General features: G+C 43.3%; 1 protein-coding gene across 5 annotated transcripts in view; it reads right to left on the bottom strand.

Annotated features, from left to right (window-relative positions):
* LOC134340414 (protein AF-10-like) overlaps positions 1-20,545 on the bottom strand; it is a 325,409-nt gene that overhangs the window by 121,659 nt on the left and 183,205 nt on the right. For all 5 annotated transcript variants that reach the window (XM_063037619.1, XM_063037621.1, XM_063037617.1 and 2 more), the window contains one exon: positions 14,584-14,890. In XM_063037619.1, the coding sequence (XP_062893689.1) occupies positions 14,584-14,890 (307 nt within the window). The remainder of the gene's footprint in view (positions 1-14,583; positions 14,891-20,545) is intronic.

The raw sequence follows: 20,545 nt of genomic DNA, 5'->3' as shown, positions 1-20,545 counted from the left end.
ATTTGCTAATGGTAACTTGCGTTTCTACATTTGTCTTTTCTAAACACATTTGGATCTCAGACACTTCCATCAAATCTCCTGCCCAGCTGCCTTGCTTAAAGGTGGACAACACCTGCCTCTCCATTGCAAGCTTGGAGCTGAAATCCCCTCATCTGCTATTGTTCCCTCTGCACCCTCTCTGGGATAAGACTATTAAATAGTTCCCTCGTATGAAAGGTTGGACTCTTGGCCTCATAATCTAACTTGTGATCTTGCACGTTATTGTTTACTTGCACTGCATTTTCTCTGTAGCTGTTACACTTTATTCTGCATTGTTATTGTTTTACTTGTTCCACATCAATTCACTGTGTAAAACCAACAGAAGGCAACAAAAAATTCATAAGCAGATAAAGGATGTAATACAAAGATAACCTAGTCAATAATATCAAAGAAGATACCAATTTTTTTCAGATACATGAAGAGGAAAATAGAGGCGAGAATGGATATTAGACTGCTAGAAAACAATGTTGGAGAGGTAATAATGGGGGACAAAGAAATAGCAGACAAACTTAATAAGTATTAGCATCAGTCTTCACTGTGGAAGACATTAGCAGTATAACAAGAATCTGAATGTGTCGGGGGCAGAAGGGAGTGTAGTTGCTATTACTAAGGAGAAGGTGCTTGGGAAGATGAAAGGTGTAAAGTTAGATAAGTCACCTGGACCAGATGGTGCACACCCCAGGGTCCTGAAATAGGTAGCTGAAGGGATTGTGGAGGACATTAGTGATGATCTTTCAACAATCACTTGATTCTGGAATGGTTCTGGAGGATTGGAAAATTACAAATGTCACTCCACTCTTTAACAAGGGAGGGAGGCAGAAGACAGGAAATTATATCCGAAAGAAGATGGTACCAGTGAACAACACTACCAAAGGTGACATCCTCAAGATGGTTCATGAAGCAATTCCTTTCACTTCTTTTACATCTTCTTATTTGAGATGCAGTTCTGCTGTTAGAACCTGTTATCTACATTCTGGTGGTGTGTCTTTGGGCCGATAGGGCGATCTTACGCTTTGCTGTCTCTGAGAGGGTTCCACAAGGCTGCGAGCGAAATGCGCAGTACGGAGGCCAGGAAGCCAGGAGAGCCCGTTCTCAGCAATTAAAGTGCTGAGGACGATTGAAATCCTCCAACTGGATGCGGAGGGCGAGAGAGTGTTCAGCACTGTCTACCAGCCTCTCATTTGCTGCTGCCAGAGGACGGTGTTTGTGTGTGGCTGTCTCTCCTTCTCACTCACTGCTCCCAAGGGAAGGTCCCTGCGTTCGAGTGATCTCTCTCCCCTGCAAGGATGATGCTGGGCAAGGTTTAATCGACGCAGATTGTGGATTGTGGACTCTAATTCACATATGATGAGTTTCTAGTCGCTCCTATTTTTGTTGCTAGTTTGGATGATTTTTGAATTGGGGCAGCCTGCAGATAATGAACACTGAGCTGAACTGTACTGATTTTTGATTTTGTGTTTTATATTCTGTGTTGTCACTCCATTTTTTTGTTGGCTATTTGCACAATTTGTTGTGTTTTTATGCACGGGGGGGAAGGGGAGGTTGATTTTTTTTTTGCTTTGAATGGGTTGGTTCCATGGTTCTTTTTTGTTTCGTGACTGTCTATGTAAGATGAAGTTGCATACTCAAGAGTTGCATACTGCATACATACTTTGATAATAAATGTAGTTAGAATCTTTGAATAGACCGGGTAAGGTAGACTGACTTCAGTGGTTGGGAAGATGTTGGAGTCCATTATTAAGGATGAGGTTTTGAGGTCTTTGGAGGCACATGATAAAGTAGCTCAAAGCCTGCATGTTTTCCTTAAGGGGAAATTTTGCCTGACGAATTGTGGAAACAACAGGCAAGATAGACAAAGGAGATTCAGTGGATCTTGTTTATTTGGATTTTCAGAAGGCTTTTGACAATGTGGCTGCTTAACAAGAGCCCATTGTATTACAGGAAAGATACTAGCATAGATAGAAGATTGGCTGACTGGCAGGAGGCAAAGATTGTGAATAAAGGGGGACTATTCTGGTTAGCTGCCAGTGACTAGTGGTGTTCTGCCGTGGTCAGTGTTGGGACTGCTTCATTTTACATTATATGTGCGAGTCAGAATCAGGTTTATTATCACTGGCATGTGTTGTGAAATTTGTTAACTTGGGTGAAATTTGTTAACTTGGCAGCAGCAGTATAATACATGATAATATAGAAAGAGAAAAAAATAAATAAATCAATTACAGTAAGTATATGTATGTATATAAATAGGGCAAAAATAGAAGTAACATGTACTGTATATTTTTAAGAAGTGAGGTAGGTAGTGTTCATGGGTTCAATATCCATTTAGGAATCAGATGGCAGAGGGGAAGAAGCCGTTCCTGAGTCACTGAGTGTGTGCCTTCAGGCTTCTGTACCTCCTTAATAATGGATGTCACCTTTCTGAGGCGCCACTCCTTGAAGGTATCTTGGATACTACAGAGGCTAGTACCCAAGATGGAGCCGACTAACTTAACATCTTTCTGTAGCTTCTTTCGGTCCTGTGCAGTAGCCCTCCTCACATACCAGACAGTGATGCACTTCATGGTGCATCTGTAGAAGTTTGAGTGTTTCAGGTGACAAACCAAATCTCCTCAAACTCCTCATGAAATATAGCTGCTGTCTTGCCTTCTTTATAGCCGCATCAAAGAATTGCAAGATGGAAATGATGGTTCTGTGGCCAAGTTTCCTGACGATACAAAGATAGGTGGGGGGGGGGCAGGTAGTGTTATGGAACCAGGGATACTGGCAGAAGGACTGAGACAGATTGAGAGAATGGGCAAAAAAAAATGACAGATGGAATGTAGAGTGTATGGTCTCGCACTTTGATAGAAGGTTAAAGGCATAGACTATTTTCTAAACAGGGAGAAAGTTCAAAAATCAGAGGTGCAAAGGGACTTGTGATATTTGTGCAGGATTCTCTAAAGGTTAACTTGAAGGTTGAGTTAGTGGTGAGGAAGGCAAATGCAATGTTAGCATTCATTTCAAGAGGGCTAGAATTAAGAACAAATATATAATGCTGATCTATATAAAGCACTGGTCAGACTGCTCTTGGAGTACTGTGAGTAATTTTGGGCCCCTTATCCACGAGAAGAGGAGCTGGCATTGGCAAGGATCTAGAGAAGGTTCATGAGAATGATTCGGGGAATGAAAGGGTTACTGTATGAGGAGCGTTTGATGTCTCTGGGCCTGTGTTCACTGGAGTTTAGAAGCATGAGGGGGGGGATCTCATTGAAAACTATTGAAATTGATAGAGTGAATATCTAGAGGATGTTTCCTGTGCTGGGTGATTCTAGGACCAAAGGGCACAGCCTCAGATTAGAGGGATGATCATTTAGAACAGAGATGAGAAGGAATTTCTTTAGTTAGAGGGTGGTGAATTTATTATCACGGACAGCTCTGGAGGCCAAGTTGTTGAGTATATTTAAAGTAAAGGTTGATAGTACCTTGATTAATCAAGGAGTCAAAGGTTAAGGGGAGAAAGCAGGAGAATTGGTTTGAGAGGGATAAGAAATCAGCCACGATGGAATGGCAGAGCAGACTCAATGGGCTGAGTGGCCTAATTCTGCTCATATGTTATGGTTTTATGAATTGATCTGTACGAACGGTATGCAAGACAAGCTTTCTACTGTATCTTGGCACTTGTGACAATAATAAACCAATCCCAAATCTTTCTTAGTAGCCAGAGAAGGATGCAATAACTCAAACCTTGCTGGTGGCAAGAGTAATTTTTAAAATAAATCTCAATGTGCACCAGAAACTAGCTTTGCTTCGTGTGTTATGTTTGCTGGATGCCTGATGTAAAAACTCTACCTTCAAGCTTCCAAGCTTAACATTCTCTCTGTGACCATATGGCATAGCAGTTAGTGTAATGCAATTACAGTGGCAGTGAACTGTGTTCAACTCCTGCCACTGTCTGTAAGGAATTTGTACATTCTCTCTGTGATCGCGTGCGTTTCCTCCCACGTTCCAACACGTACAGGTATGGCAACACTTATGGTCCTGACAAAGGGTCTTGGCCAGAAACGTCGACTGTACCTCTTCCTATAGATGCTGCCTGGCCTGCTGTGTTCACCAGTATTTTGTGTGTGTGGCTCAAAACATTGACTGTTTATTCATTTCCATACATGTAGCCTGAGCTGCTGAGTTCCTCTAGCGTTCTGAGTGTTACTCTGGATTTCCAGCACCCGCAGAATCACTTGTTTATGCCTTATCTTTGCCTCGGAGCAGAATTTTCCATTCAGCCCGTCGGGTCTGCTCCGTCATTTCATCATGGCGGATATATTAACCCTCTCAAACTCATTCTCCTGCTTTCACCCTGTAACCACTGACACCCTTACTGATCAAGGACCTATCAACTTCTGCTTTAAATATACCCAGTGAACTGGCTTCCACAGTTATCTGTGGCAATGAATTCCACAGCTTCACCACCCTCTTTCCATCTCTGTTCTAAAGGGAAGTTCTTGTATTCTGACGCTGTGATCTCTGGTTGTAGACTCTGTCACTATTAGAGTCATCGTCATTCTCCTTTGCTCTAGAGATAACAGCAGCAGCCTATTTTATCTCTCTATATAGCTCAAGCCCTCCAGTTCAGGCGGCATCCTTGTGAATCTTTTCTGCACCCTCTCTAGCACAGAATCAGGCTTATTATCACTGACATATGTCATGAAATTTGTTGTTTTGTGGGAGCAGTATAGTACAACACATAAAAAACTATAAATGACAACAAAAAATATACATACACACACACATATACATACAGACAGTACTATGCAAAAGTCTTAGGTACATGTAAAAAAAATTCTGTAAAGCGAAGGTGCTTTCAAAAATGATGAAATGAAAAGTTTCTAAATATCAAAAAAATTACTACTAAGAGCAGGACACACTAAAAAACCAAATCAAATCAATATTTGGTGCGACCCTTTGCCTTTAAAACTGCATCAATTCTCTTAGATATACTGTTGTTCAGTTTTTATAAGAAAATCTGCTGATAGTTTGTTCCAAGCATCTTCTACCATAGTTCTTTTGCAGACTTTGGCTGCCTCACTTGCTTCAGTCTCTCCAGATAATCCCAGACAGCCTTGATGATGTTGAGATCAGGGCTCTTTGGACTTCTTGTTCTTTTTTTTCCCCCCACTGAAGATATTTCTTTATGACCTTGGCCGTATGTCTGGGGTCATTATCCTGCTGCAGAATGAAGTTAGGACTGATTGGACGCCTCACTGTTCGTATTGTGTGATGGATGAGAATCTGCTTGTACTTCTCAGTATTGAGGATTCCATCAATTCTGACTAGATCACCAACTCCACCTGCAGAAATGCAGCCCCAAACCTCCATCGTGATTCACTGCTGGCTGCAGATACTCTCATGTAACACTCTCCAGCTCTTCTACAGACAACCTGCCGTCTGCTTGAGCCAAAAATTCAGCCCAGAGCACGCCAGTCCTTGTGTTTTTGTGCATAGGTGTGTGTTTTGTCTTTCCAGATTTATTTTTAATTACTTTATCTTACTGCTTACTTGTGGGTTCACAGCTTTTGATTGCTCATTATCACATTGTTAAGCAGTTAGCTTTCATTATTAGGTCAGACATTTCATATTGTTTGTCCATTTCTGTCAGTTTGTTGGAGGGAGTTTTGATCAGTGTTTGAATCTGCCTTTCATTAGAACACTGAGAAGTACTGTCCTTCTACACCAGCCCCTTGCGTACTTAACGCGCTGGTGAATAATAAAACTACCTTCAACTACGGCTATGACAGGACTGGAGTTAACTATCTATAAAGCTGGAGAAAATGGGGAAAACTCTTGAGCAAAGGCAGAACTGTAAAAAAAAGACAACTCTCAATTGTGATTCCATCTGCGGTGGATTTGATATTGATCCTGCAAGTTCCCACATGACAAAAAATTGAAATGACAGCAATGGAGAAAGAAAGCCTTGAAACCAGATCAGTTTGTTCAATAAATTCACATGGATTATCTGGACAGTCTTAACAGACCTGCGGTAAGCATAGCAGCGTGGAAGTCCACGCACAAGCCAAGGCATATTTTGCACAAGAAGAAACATAGGAACATAGAAAACCTACAGCATAATACAGGCCCTTCAGCCCACAATGCTGTGCCAAACATGTACTTACTTTAGAAATTACCTAGGGTCACCAATAGCCCTCTATTTTTCTAAGCTCCATGTACCTTGATGTAAAAGTAAGACAGGCTGAATTGAACATAGAGGAAACCCACCTGGAAGCCACATCAGAGGCATTACAGCATGAAAAAGAGATGGAAGCAGCTTTAGCCAAGGCCAAAGTTTTTGAGGTGGGTATGGAGCAGCTAGCTGACCATGACTATGTTAAATTAAGCTCAAGGCTCCAAGGCATGGCTTAATACAGGTGGAAATGTTGCTCAGCCTCCTGGTGAGGTGCACCACACCCCTCACAAGAACCCCAACTTATTGCTGTGTCAGATCTTGCAAGATTCCTAGCCTGTTGTGACTTGCTAATGGCCAGACACACTAAATTTAATGATAAGCCAGAAAATTACTGGGATTGGAAGTCCACTTTCTCCAATGCCACTGAAGACCTCAAGCCCAGTGAAGAACTTGACTTGCTGGTAAAGCGGCTTGGACCCAAGTCTGCTGAGCATGCAAGCAGATTAAACGTCAGTTCGCATCAAGCACCCCAGTGCTGCTCTCTCTTTAGTCTGACAAAGATTGGAAGAATGCTACTGATCTGCAGACGCAATGGAGACCATTCTCTTCAACAAACTCAAGTCTTTCCCTAAGATATCTAGCAGGGAACCCCAACATCTGCAAGAGGTAGGAGACCTGCTACTGGAGTTGGAGGCAGCTAAAGCTGAAGGCTACTTACTTGGCTTGTCTTACCTAAACACTGCATGAGGAATTTGTCCCATTTTGCAGAAACTTCCCTTTCGTCTGCAGAAGTGGATGTCAGAGGGAACTATATACAAACTGGAAAATGGAGTCAGCTTCCCACCATTTTCCTTCTTTTCTAGTTTCATCCAAGATGAAGCCAAAATCCCAAATCAGAGAAACCTGTTAGAGGTCCTGTCATGGTGCAAAAAACTGAGGTGGCCAATGCTGTCCAAAAGGAAGATCCTAACAAACAATGCCCTCTACATCAGAAGCCACACTCTAGAGGCTTCAGGGAGAAACCTCTAGAGGAGCTAAGGGCCTTTCTCAAAGAGCACTCCATACGTTTCTGCTGCTGTTCTTCAACCAGCCACTGGATGAGGGACTATAATGCTGTCATCCAGTGCTTTGAATGTGACAGCAACAAACACATTGCAGTTCTTCATGTTAGCCTACCTCTTTGGTCTGTGAAGAACAACCAAAGTACCTCCCTACAGCATGGTGGGGAGGAAGATGAATCCCCTTCCTCTCTAGTTGCCACCTCTTCATGTACTGAGGTCTGTGAGGAAAACTCCGCCAGTAAGTCGTGTTCAAAGATCTACATAGAACATAGAAAACCTACAGCACAATACAGGCCATTTGGCCCACAAAGCTGTGCCGAATATGTCCCTATCTTAGAAATTACCTAGAGTTACCCATAGCCCTCTATTTTTCTAAGCTCCATGTACCTATCCAGAAGTCTCTTAAAAGACCCTATCGTATCTGCCTCCACCACCATCACCGGCAGCCTGTTCCACGCACTCACCACTATTTACATAACAAACTTACCCGACATCTCCTCTGTACCTACTTCCAAGCTTCTTAAAACTATACCCTCTTGTGTTAGCCATTTCAGCCCTGGGAAAAAGCCTCTGACTATCCACAGAATCAATGCCTCTCATCATCTTATACACCTCTATCAGGTCACCTCTCATCCTCTGTCGCTCCAAGGAGAAAAGGCCGAGTTCACTCAAACTATTTTCATAAGGCATGTTCCCCAAACCAGGGAACATCCTTGTAAATCTCCTCTGCACCCTTTCTATGGTTTCCACATCCTTCCTGTAGTGAGGCATCCAGAACTGAGCACAGTACTCCAAGTGGGGTCTGACCAGGGTCATATATAGCTGCAACATTACCCCTTGGCTCTTAAACTCAATCCCATGACTGATGAAGGCCAATGCACTGTATGCCTTCTTAACCACAGAGTCAACCTGTGCAGCAGCTTTGAGTGTCCTATGGACTCGGACCCCAAGATCCCTCTGATCCTCCACACTGCCAAGAGTCTTACCATTAATACTATATTCTGCCATCATATTTGACCTACCAAAATGAAGCACTTCACACTTATCTGGGTTGAACTCCATCTGCCACTTCTCAGCCCAGTTTTGCATCCTATCAATGTCCCGCTGTAACCTCCACACTATCCACAACACCCCCAACCTTTGTGTTATCAACAAACTTACTAACCCATCCCTCCACTTCCTCACCTAGGTCATTTATAAAAATCACGTAGAACAGGGGTTTCAGAACAGATCCCTGAGGCATACCAGTGGTCACCGACCTCCATGCAGAATATGACCCATCTACAACCACTCATTGCCTTCTGTGGGCAAGCCAGTTCTGGATCCACAAAGCAACGACCCCTTGGATCCTATGCCTCCTTACTTTCTCACTGAGCCTTGCATGGGGTACCTTATCAAATGTCTTCTCTCATCAAGGTTTACCCCAAAGCCACTGTGAGAAGAGGATGAGGATGTATGTTGGCTTGGATGATCAGAGCAATAAGTCTCTTGCTAAATCATCTTTATTCAACATTTTCAACATAACTGATGGAGCCTCACCTTACACACTTAAAACTTGTGCAGGTGTCTCACAGGCAGTTGGGCAAAGAGCAAGTGGCTTCGTTGTCCAATCTGTCAATGAATAGACTCATTCAGCTCTCCCCACACACTTAGTGTGACAAACTTCCAGACAACAGGAAGGAAATCCCCACTCCAGAAGCAGCGACTCACCATCCTCATCTCAAGTTCCTAGCCAGCAAGATACTGTCACTTAATCCAACAGCCGAGATCCTACTGTTGTTAGGAAGGGACATCATACTGGTACATAAGGTACTCGAGCAACATAGTGGGCTTTCAAATGCTCACTTTGCACAGACGTCATCACTCGGTTGTGTCATAGTAAGAGATATCTGCCTAGGGAGTGCATATAAACCCTCACCTGTGAACATCTTCAGAACTAGCATTCTAGAAAACAGACACCCCAGTCTCATGACTCCCTCTCTTAGCAGCATCCATGTCAAAAAGAGCTTCGGTCAGTCCTGCCAGCTTCTTGTCTCTCCCACCTCGTAATAAAGGTTTGACAAGCAACACGGTAAGCATGGGTGAATCTGTCTTTGTCCATACAAAGGATGACAACAAACCAACTCCTTCAATGTATGACCTTACTTCCCTGAGGGTGATGGGTAAGCAGCCGGGTGGCACCACTACCTTTCCATAGCTCCCGACAACATGTCCCAAACAACCATGTGCAGCCTCTTTCCTTCACTTAACGCATGCTTGGGAAGAAAACAAATGGTATAAATGGAAAAACAGCCTGTCGGAAAATGATTGAAACATGAACTCTGGTTACAAATCTGTAAAGCCAATTTGTACAGATTCTAGATTTGTTTTGGATTCTCTGTTGTGCATTTGATACGATCTAATTGGCTTATTTCAACGTTTGGGTAGTGATCTCTCTTGAAGAACAGAATTTTACTCCTGTATTTCAAATCAGTTGATGGTCTGATTTATTCCTTGTATTTGACTGTGCTATTCAATTGATCAGTAGCATTGATTCTAATATGTTTAATGTTAAGTTTGGTTGGTGGCATTTTTTTTACAGATACCAGGCAGGGAGTGTTATGTCTTTCTCGATGTACTCCTAATGACAAGGTCATACTGTTTACTTGTGGGTTCACAGCTGTCGTTGATTGCTCATTATCACATTGTTAAGCAGTTACCTTTCATTATCAGGTCGGACAGATTTCAGTCAGTCAGACAGATTTCAGTCAGTCAGAAGTCAAGGGAGTTTTGATCAGTGTTTGAATCTACCTTCCATTAGAACAGCGAGAAGTTCTGTTGTTTTACACCAGCTCCTTGTAATGCACTGGTGAATAATAAAACTGGCTTCAATTACAGCTACATTGGGACTGGAGTTATCTATCTGTAAAACTTGAGAAAATGGAGAAAACTCTCGAGCAAGGGCAGAATAGTGAGTCTCTTGGCTTTGTTTCCACTTTGGAGGAATGGTTTTTAGGCAGCAACTCTCCCATGAAGACCACTTCTGGCAAGACTTTTCCAGACTGTGGAGGTGTGTGCTTTGGTTCCAACGGTTTCTGACAGTTCAGATCTGACAGCAATGCAACACTTCTTCTGGGTTAGAAGGGATGTCAGTTTAATGTATCTCCCATGCACTCAGTTTCTGTGGCCGACCACTACATTTTTGATCCTCACCCTTTCCTGTTTCTTTGTGCTTCTTCGGAAGAGCTTTGACAGCACATCTTGAAACTCCTGTCTGCTGTGAAATTTCTGCTTGGGAAAGACCTTGCTGATGCAGGATGACCACCTTGTGTCTTGTTGCTATATTATGCTCAATCTTGCCATGGTGTAAAAATTCATGATTTGAAGGTTAAACATCTGCCACACCCTCACCTTTTAGTTTAGTTGTCCTTCACCCAGCTTGATTCCTTTTACACCCATTTCTGTTTCAGTTAATCAGTTTAATTCATTCAACTTATTATGTTATTGATCATTAGCATCCTGTTTGTTATCTTTGTTTAATCCTGCACTGGGCTGCATATCTACAAAGTAAACAAGTTTTTATTTGAAAAGTCATCTTTTACTTAATATGTTATTTTCTTTAATGAAAGAACTGTCAGAGCTGCGGAAAGGATTATTGGTATGAAGCTGCCCTCAATCCAGGACTTATATGCATCTAGAGTCAGGAAGCAAGCAAGCAGCATCATTGTAGACCCATCACACCCTGGACATCACCTGTTCCAACTCCTTCCTTCTGGTAGGCGCTTTAGATCACTGTATGCCAAGACAAATAGGTACAAGAACAGTTTCTTTCCATATGCCATCAGTCTTATGAACAGTTGAATTTTAGTCTATTATAAACCAAGTCCACCTGTACATACACAGGTATACCTCACTGTATATAGTTCATGATTATTTGCACTATTGTTTTGTTTGCTTTTTGATTCTGTACAGCGAGAGCTCAGGGAAACCGGCGTCAAATTCCCTGTATGTGTCCACATACTTGGCGATAATAAAATATTCTGATTCAGATTCTGAAATGCAAAAAAACTCTGTAAAAATTTGATTTTTTGGAAAATATATCAGAATCAGAATCCTTTATTATCGCCAAGTATGTAGACACATACAGGGAATTTGATGCCGGTTTCCCTGAGCTCTCGCTGTACAGAATCAAAAAGCAAACAAAACAATAGTGCAAATAATCGTGAACTATATAGAATGAGGTGCACCTGTGTACGTACAGGTGGACGGTTTATAATAGACTAAAATTCAAGTGAAAATCTAAAATTTGCTCTTTTCTGCTGACAAACTAATGCAGAAGAAAAATCTAGGGTACCCAAGACTTTTTGCACAGTACTGTATATGTAAGACATAAGTCCTGTCCTGTCCCAGCTAAAAACAATGCCTCATATGCCGAGACTTCAGCTCGGCATTTCACAAGATTGACCCTCAGAGGCTGGCTAATGGGTAAACTATCCTTGTTGGGACACAACACCCCTCTCTGTAACTGGATCTTGAGTTTGAGATAGAAAGACCCCAATCGATATGAGTTGGCATCAAGTTCAACAGTGGTGGCCTCATCAGCAACGATGATGAGTTGTCATACAGAGTGCAGGTATAGTGGCTTGTCAAATGGTGTGAGAACAACAACCTGAGCCTCAACGTTGCCAAGACTAAAGAGATGGTTGTGGACTTCAGGAAGGTACAGATTGACCACTCTCCATTGCACATCAAAGGCTCTATCATGGAGACAGCAAAGAGCACAAAGTTCCTTGATGTGCACATAACAGATGATCTAATCTGGACCCACAACATCTCCTAACTCGTCAAGAAGGCACAGCAGTATCTACACTGAGGATAATTAAATGTGCAAGCCTCCCCGCCTCCATTCTAACAACTTTCTACAGGAACACCATCGGGAGGGTCCTGTCTAGCTGCATCATTGTGCTGTATGGAAGGTGCAAGGCATCAGACTGCAAAATCCTACCAAGGATAGTAAAAGAATCACTGGTGTCTCCCTCTCCCCTATTTGTGACATTTACTAGAAGCGCTGCAGACGAAGGGCACAAAGCATTGTTGAGGATCCCTAACACCCATCCAACAATCTTTTTGACCCACTACTATTAGGAAGGAAGTATAGAAGCATCAGGACTAGGACTGCCAAACTGGGTACCAGTTTCTTTCCTCAGGCTGTGTGACTAATGAATACCCTTCCAACATAAAGGTCTCGTTACTTGGACAGCCAGCTGCTTACTGTATACTGTACTGTTTACTCTTTACCTGTGCTGCACACTGCATGCATTTTGAATTATATTTTATTAACTTATTTATGGTAATATTTTGTTTTATGTGTGACGGGGAGGTGGAGCGAAGTTAAGACAGCGTTAAACGGTGACTCCTTTGCTTGCATCTTCGGAAACAACTCTATTTCCATAAGATAGACCATCTTTATGTCTTTATTTTTTCCTTTTCAGAGTTCTTTTGAAGATCCTGACCTGGAGTTACGCGCTGACTTTGCTTCTTTGCGGGAATGGGACCCATTCTTGGGGTTTCAGGACTAGCTGTTGTTCGGCACACCAAGGGTTCAGTCTGAGAGTCTGGCTCGCATTTGGAAGCCTAAGATCTAGGGGCTCTGGAGACGGGCAGATCGAGGGTGGGTGTCACGGCAGGAGATCCACGTGTCAGTGAAGGAGTCGGAGAACCTACTGCTATGGGTCTGAAGACCCGGATCTTTGCGATCTTCAGGCACAGAGCTTGAAAAAAGCGATGTTAACGGTCTTTTAATATTGTAAACTAGCGAGTTGTTTGTTATGTTTCCCCGCTCGTTGGGAAAATGGACACACCTCCTTCTCCCTTATTAGGGTGAGAGGGGGAGGGGGGAGGGGGAAGGGGGTGGGGAGAGGAGGAAGGGGGTGGGGAGAGGGGGCATGCACCTGTGGTATGCGAATGCTGGGTGAAATGCAAAGCCTTTGGGGTAACTGCAAGTCTATGTCTTTGCTATTGCTTTGCTCACGCTTGAGTGCTCAGTAGCGGTGCCGATGCTTGCTTTTTTTTGCTGGTGGGGGGAGGGGGGACTATTGCTCGCTGCCACTTACGCGCGGGGGGGGGAGCTGGTGGGGACTTTGGGTTTCTCACGTTCAACTGTCATTCATTGTTTGGGGACACTTCTCTGTTTTTGTGGATGTTTGCAAAAAAAAAACATTTCAGGATGTATATTGTATACATTTCTCTGACATTAAGTTGGGCCTTTGAACCTTTGAACATATGTATTGTGTGTGCACCATGGTCCGGGGGAATAATGTTTCATTTGGTTGTATATGTGTATGGTCAAATGGCAATAAACTTGAACTATCAACCTCTGTTTTAAATTTGCCCAATGACAACATTCTTCTTGTGGTCATGTGGGTTCCTCCGGGAGCTCTGGTTTCCTTCCACATTCCAAAGACGTACTGTTATGGTTAGTAGGGCTTGCTATGTTGGTGCTGGAAACCTGGCGATACTTGCAGGCTGACCACAGCACATTTTCAGATTGTGTTAGTCATTGACACCAATGCATTTCACTGTATGTTTTGATGTTTCGCTGCACAACTGGCAAATTAAGCTACTCTTTAATCTTTATTCTTCCCACTTTCCCATCATCTCCCCCCAAGATTCTACCTTTACCTACACACTAGGGGCATCAAACAGGAGAAACTCACCTGGCCACATGGAGAATGTGCAAACTCTGCAGAGGGAGCACCGGAGGTCTCGACTGAACCTGGGTGAATGGAGCTGTGAGCTAGAAGCTCTACTAGTGGAGCTCTGCTCATGTGCTCTAATGGCTGATTTCCTGTTCTTACAGAGTCTTGTTTGAAAAAAAAATCATCCTTGGGATTTGGTGCCATCAGCAAGTTTTGAGTTATTGCATCCCACTCTATTTCTCTCACCACAAATGCTGCCTGACCCACTGAGCATTCCCAGCATTTTCTACTTTCTTTCAAAGTTCTAGTATAGAACATAGAACAGTGCTCACAATGTAGTTCCGACCTTTTAACCTGCACCAAGATCAATCTAACACTTCCTTCCCACATAGCCCCCCACTTTTCTCATAATTGTCTCTAATATATCTCCTCTGCCAGCACTCACAGTATTAAAAAAAAACTACCTCTAACATCCCCCACCCCTTCATCAGGGCTTCTCATTTTCTTTTCCAATCCTGAAGGGTCTTGGCCCAAAATGTCAATTGTTCACTCTTTTCCATAGATACTGCCTGACCTGCTGAGTTCCTCCAGCATTTTGTGTGTATAAGCATCTGCATATGTTTTGCCTTGGGCCAGTTGTGGACAGTACCTTGCTGAAACAGGCTGGGCGAGGAGACTGTGGCAACAGTCGCTGTGCTCTTGGGTCCACCTCCACCTGGCTTCCGCCCCCGCTGACTGGAGCCATGGCTGGAAGCCTTCTTGCTTTTGACCTCTGACCTGGCCACCTCTGCCGTCTCCTTCCCACTTACGAGCGATGTGGATGGTCTCTGGAAGTGCTTGCTGGCAAAGTTGGGTGTGGCTTCATCCAAACCTCTCGCAGTGCCTGATTTGTAGGCACGGCTGCTGCTGCTGCTACTGCTACTGCTGCTCCCACTGCCGCTGGTACTTGTGCAAGTCTGGTGGACATTAGACACAAAACGGGAAAATACAGTGAGCACAACCATCTTTCTGTCAGTTTGTATTACATCTAAAGAAATAAATTTAAAATGAAAACATAGGCCACTCTTGGATTGGAGAAACAACACCTCATATTCCATTTGGATAGCCTCCAACCTAATGGCATGAACATTAATTTCTCTAACTTCTGGTAATTTCTCCCCACTCCCCTTCATCTCTTTTTGTATTCCCCACTTTGTCTTACTGCTTCTCCTCTCCTCACCTGCCCATCACCCCCTTCTGCTGCTCCTCCTCCTCCCCCCCTTTCTTCCATGGTCCACTCTTTTCTCCCATAAGATTCATTTTTCTTCAATCCTTTCCACCTTCTTATTTCATCCTCCTCCCCCACCCACCCACCTTCCACCTCACCTGGTCTCACCTATCACCTGCCAGCTTGTACTCCTTCCATTCTCCACCTTATTCTGGCTTCTGTGACCCCTTCCTTTCCAGTTCTGATGAAGGGTCTCAGCTTGAAACATCAACTGTTTATTATTCTGCCTGACTTACTGAGTTCTTCCAGCATTTTGTGTGTGTTACTTTAAAATGAAAAGGTGTGTCATAGGAAGAACTGGGATTCTGAAGATGGGGCAAGTATGCTGCATACAGATGGTACTTTCAAAACATAACACAATTTAAAGAAAAGTCAAAGTTGAAGGTATTGTCCCATACACAAGCACGTGTACGTACAGTTACAATTCACAGATGCAATGAGAAACTTTCAGCAGGACCATGGGGGGGATAGCATTAGAGAGACAACATTCACAAGAAAAATATAAATTAAACATCAGTTATACACAAGTTTTACAAGAAAGAATAGATTTGGAACAAAATCAAGGCCATTGTAGTGGAAAATGGTCATAGTGTTGCTGCACTGAGGTAGTGATTAGGGTTGTGCAGGTTGTTTCAAGAGAAGTAGATGTCCTTGACCGAGTCGTGTGGGACATCAGGCTTCTGTACCTCCTGCCTGATGGTAGCGGCAAGAAAATGGCATGGTGGGGATATTTGAATACAGATGTTGCCTTCCTGAGGTAGCGCCTCACGTGTATACTTTCAAAGAGCAAGTGTTGATGTACAACAAAACAATGAAAGATTTGTCACCAATCAGACATCGAATGGAATTTTTGTGCTTACTCACTTTGAAGGAAATGGGAATCCATGGTAAGACCAATGCTTATCACCCATCCCTAATAGCTCTTGAACTGAAGTTATATACTCTAAATGAATCCAAATTCATATCTGAAGTTGGGGTGTCTGGCAGATTTGCTCTAAGTTAGTGCAAAAAGAGCAAAACAATTGTGAAGTAGTATTCATGGGTTCATGGTCTGTTCAGAAATCTGATGGCGTGTTGGAAGCTGTTCTTAAAACATTAGTGTGCATCTTCAGGTTCCAGTACCCCCTCCCTGATGGCAGTAATGAGAAGTAGGCATGTCCTGGATGGTGACTGTCCTTAATAATAGATGCTGCCTTTTTATGGGAGCAGCTTTCGATGGTGAGGAGGCTAGTGCCCATGATTGTGCTGAAGCTGGAGCTTGCTAAGATTACAGTCCTGTGCATTAGTGCCTCCGCTCCAGACAGTGATGTAAACAGTTAAAAGGCTCTCCACTGTACATCTGTAGAAATTTGCTGGAGTCTTTGGTGACATACCAAATCTCCTCAAACACCAAATGAAATATAGCTGCTAGCATGCCTTCTTCATTATTGCATCAATATACTGAGCCCAGGACAGATCTTCAAAGATATTGGCACCCAGGATGAGAAAGGTGTTAAAGGAGAGCACCATAGCGACTACATTATAGAAGAATACTACAAGGATTTCATGGGATATTCAGCCTCTTTAGGCGGTAAAGTGTAGCGGTTAGCGTAATGCTCCTATAGTGGCAACAGTCGTTGATTGGGGTTTAATTCCTGCCACTGTTTGTAAGGTGGATTTGCTCCACGTGTTCCGGTTTCGTCCTTCAGTCCAAAGATGCATGATTAGGGTTAGGGTTAGTGAGTTGTGGGCATGCTATGTTGGCACCAGAAGCATGACGACAGTTGTGGGCTGCCCCAGCACAATCCTCGCTGATTTGATTTCATGTAAATAATGCATAATGCACTGTATGTTTTGATGTACCTATGACAAATAAAGCTAATCTTTAAATTAAAAACATGAGAAAATCTGCAGATGCTGGAAATCCAAAGCAACAGACACAAAATGCTGCAGGAACTCAGCAGGCCAGGCAGCATTTAGGAAAAGAGTAAACAGCTGGCATTTCAGGCCAAAACCCTTCATCAGGACAGGAAATCTTCATATATTTATATTTTTACTCTGCTTTTTCATTCTATGAAGTTAGGGCTCTTCAGTGAGGACCAAAGAACTGATTGTGGACAGCAGGAAAGTGAAATTGGAAGAAACCACAATGAGAGACCAATAGTTGGAATTGGTGAGCAATTTCAAGTTCCTGGGTGTCAACATCTCTGAAGATCAATCTTGGACCCAACATATGCATACAATCAACGAGAAGGCATGCCAATGTCCATACTTCCATTAGGAATTTGAGGAGATTTGTGTCACCAAAGAATCTAGCAAAATTTCTACAGATGTATCATGGAGAACATTCTGACTGGTTGCATCACCATCTAGTATGGGTGGGGGGAGTTGCATCTATGCACAGGATCAAAAAAGTTGCAGAGAGTTGTAAATTCAGCCAGCTCCATTATGGGCATAAGCCTCCCCATCATCAAGAATATCTTCAAAAATCAATCCCTCATGAAGGCAACATCCATCATTAAGGACTCTCGCCATCTGGGACACGCTTGCTTTTCATGCTCTATCATCATGGTGGAGGTACAGGACCCTGAATACCCACACCGAATATTTTTGGAATAGCTCCACCAGGAGATATCAAATGGTCCATGAATACTACCTTGCTATTCCTCTTTTGTACTATTTATTTTATATCTTTATTGTAATTTAAAGCCATTACTTTATGTTTTGCACTGCAGTGCTGCTACAAAACAACAAATGTCATGACATATGTCAGTGATAATAAACCTGATTTTGAGTTAGCTCCATGTTACTGACTTTCCCACTCACCCTTTACTTAACCAAAATACATCTGTCTTAGATTTTAGGGGAATATCTGGCCCATCATCGACTGCCATTTGAGAAAAATATTCCAAGCTTCTTCCTCCCTCTTCTCGTAGAACGTTTCTTGGTCACTCAAAGGAATGGCTTTAAATTTTAGACCATGTCCAGCTTTCCTCAATTCCCTATCTCCCTGAAGAGCTTCCCTCTATATCTTCAAGACATTTCAGAATCAAGGAATGGTTATAGCATTGAAACCGGCCATCCAGTTCATCGATGACATTTAAAAGATATTTGGTTATATACATGGATAGGAAATATTTAGAAAGGCACAGGCCAAATGGCTGGGGTCACCTGTCCAGTAAAGACACGGCCCAGAAGGCGGCAATGGGAAACCTTTCCTGTAGAAAAATTTCCCATGATCGCCCATGTCACGTGATATGCCACATAATGACAATGACAGGCCAAATGAGGTTAAATGCAAGGAGAGAGAGTGGGGGGGGGGATCAATGGGAGAGGTGATGAGGAGGGAAGGAGGGAGAGCGGGAGAGGTTACGTGGAGGGACAGTGGGGGCAGTAGGAGATGCAACAAGGAGGGAGGAAGGGCAGGAGAAGCTGGAGGGGCATCAATGAAGGGGGAAGCGGAGAAGCCACAAGGAGGGAGGAGGGAGTGGGAAAGGCGACAAGCAGGAGGAAGGGAGTGGGGAATGGGAAAGGCAGCAAGAATGGGTAGACAGAGAGGCGATGGGATGGAGGGAGTTGAAGCAGGAGTGGTAAGGAGGAGGTTGGGAGGGTGGGGGAAGGGAGACAGTCAATGACAAGGGAGGGAGGGAAGACAGGGAAAGAGGGAGAGATGATGTGAAGAGAGGGAGGGTAGGGCAAGTGATTGTAGGGAGGACCAGTGAGGAGGGTGTAGAAGGGAGAGTGGGATGTGGGGTGGTCACCTTGGTTGACATAGATGAGTTGAGCCAAAGTTTCTGTCTTGTATTTCTCTCTGACTCTGAACTTCATTCATAGTTTAACTCCTCAACCCTCTCCTCAGAGTTCTGCAAGCTTCTCTCTTTTGAGTACTTCTCGCACATTTCTCTTCTCAATGTCGGAGCTGAATCTGCCCACTTCAGCTGAGAAATGGTCCAAATTCCAGGGAACATGAATGTAATTAAGAGGAGAAACAAGAGACCACAGATGCTGCAATCTGGAGCAACAAACTGCTGGAAGAAATCAGTGGGCCGAGCACCATCTTTTGGGAGGAATGGAATTGTTGACATTTAAGGTCGAGACCTGCAGCAAATTTGCTTAAACTAATTAAATCCTTCTTCATCATTTAACCTTTGGAGCCCAGAGACCTTTCTGGAAAAAAAAGCAGGCACGTCACAGCAGTATAGTGGTTAAGAGAAATGTTATTACCATGCCACCAACCTTTCCCGCTGCTGTCTATAAGGAGTTTGTACACCTGCACCATGACCATCTGGGTGTTAAACAAGTTCTCTAGTTTCCTCCCACATTCCAAAGACTTATGCCCAACTTGATCATGCCAATCAAGGTGCCTACATTATCAAGTCTCATTTGCCCATGTTTGACCCATATACTTTAAAATCTTTTCTATCCCTGCTATCTATACCATATTTCCTTTAATGGAGACCAGCACCAATGACTCAGAGACCTGAGTTCAAATCCCACTGTGGTAACTACAGAATCTGAATTCAGTTAATAATTGGGAAGTAAAAATAACATCTTTGGCAAAGATTTTTTTCTTACGAGAGTTAGGAGCAGGAGGAGGGCATTGTGCCTTTGTGTCTGCTCTGTTATTATTCCCAATCCTGGTTGTTCATCCTCAGTTCCAACTTTACACATCATGCTCACACAGGAACAAGGCTGACAGACAGTGCTGACCGAAGAACACTAGAACTTGGATGATCCAAGAAGATTTTTGACTTCTATAGTAGTTATTTATTTTATTTAGAGATACAGAGTGGAATCCTTCGAGCCACACCACCCAGCAATCCCCGACAACCCCCCACTAACTCTAACCTAATCAAGGGACAATTTACAATGACCAATTAACCTACTAACCGGTACATCTTTGGACTGCAGGAGGACCAGAGCACCTGTAGAAAATGCAAGCATTGTATAGGGAGGACGTACAGAGTTCTTATAGAGGACGCTGGGATTGAATTCTGGACTCCAACGGGTCGAGCTGTAATAGTATTGTGCTCATCACTATGCTACCGTGGTGCAATACAATTATAGTGCTAGCGACTTGGGTTCAATTCCGCTGCTGTCTGTAAAAAACTGAATATTCTCCCCATGACTGCGTGGATTTCCTCATTCCAAAGACGTACGGATTAATTGGTCACATGAGTGTAATTGGGCAGCATGAGCCCATTGAGCCTCCATCTCTAAATAGATAATAATAAAAAAAACACCATTGTAAAATCTCATCCTGCTCCCTAACATTCATCTGGGAGGAAATCTACCATCCTTGCCAGACACATCAACAAGGTTCACTCTTACTTGCTCTCAGAAATGGCTTAGCAAACTGCTTTGG

This window comes from Mobula hypostoma, chromosome X1, assembly GCF_963921235.1.
Source record: "Mobula hypostoma chromosome X1, sMobHyp1.1, whole genome shotgun sequence".
Lineage (NCBI taxonomy): Eukaryota > Metazoa > Chordata > Chondrichthyes > Myliobatiformes > Myliobatidae > Mobula > Mobula hypostoma.
This window is presented reverse-complemented; position numbering and strand designations above follow the sequence as displayed.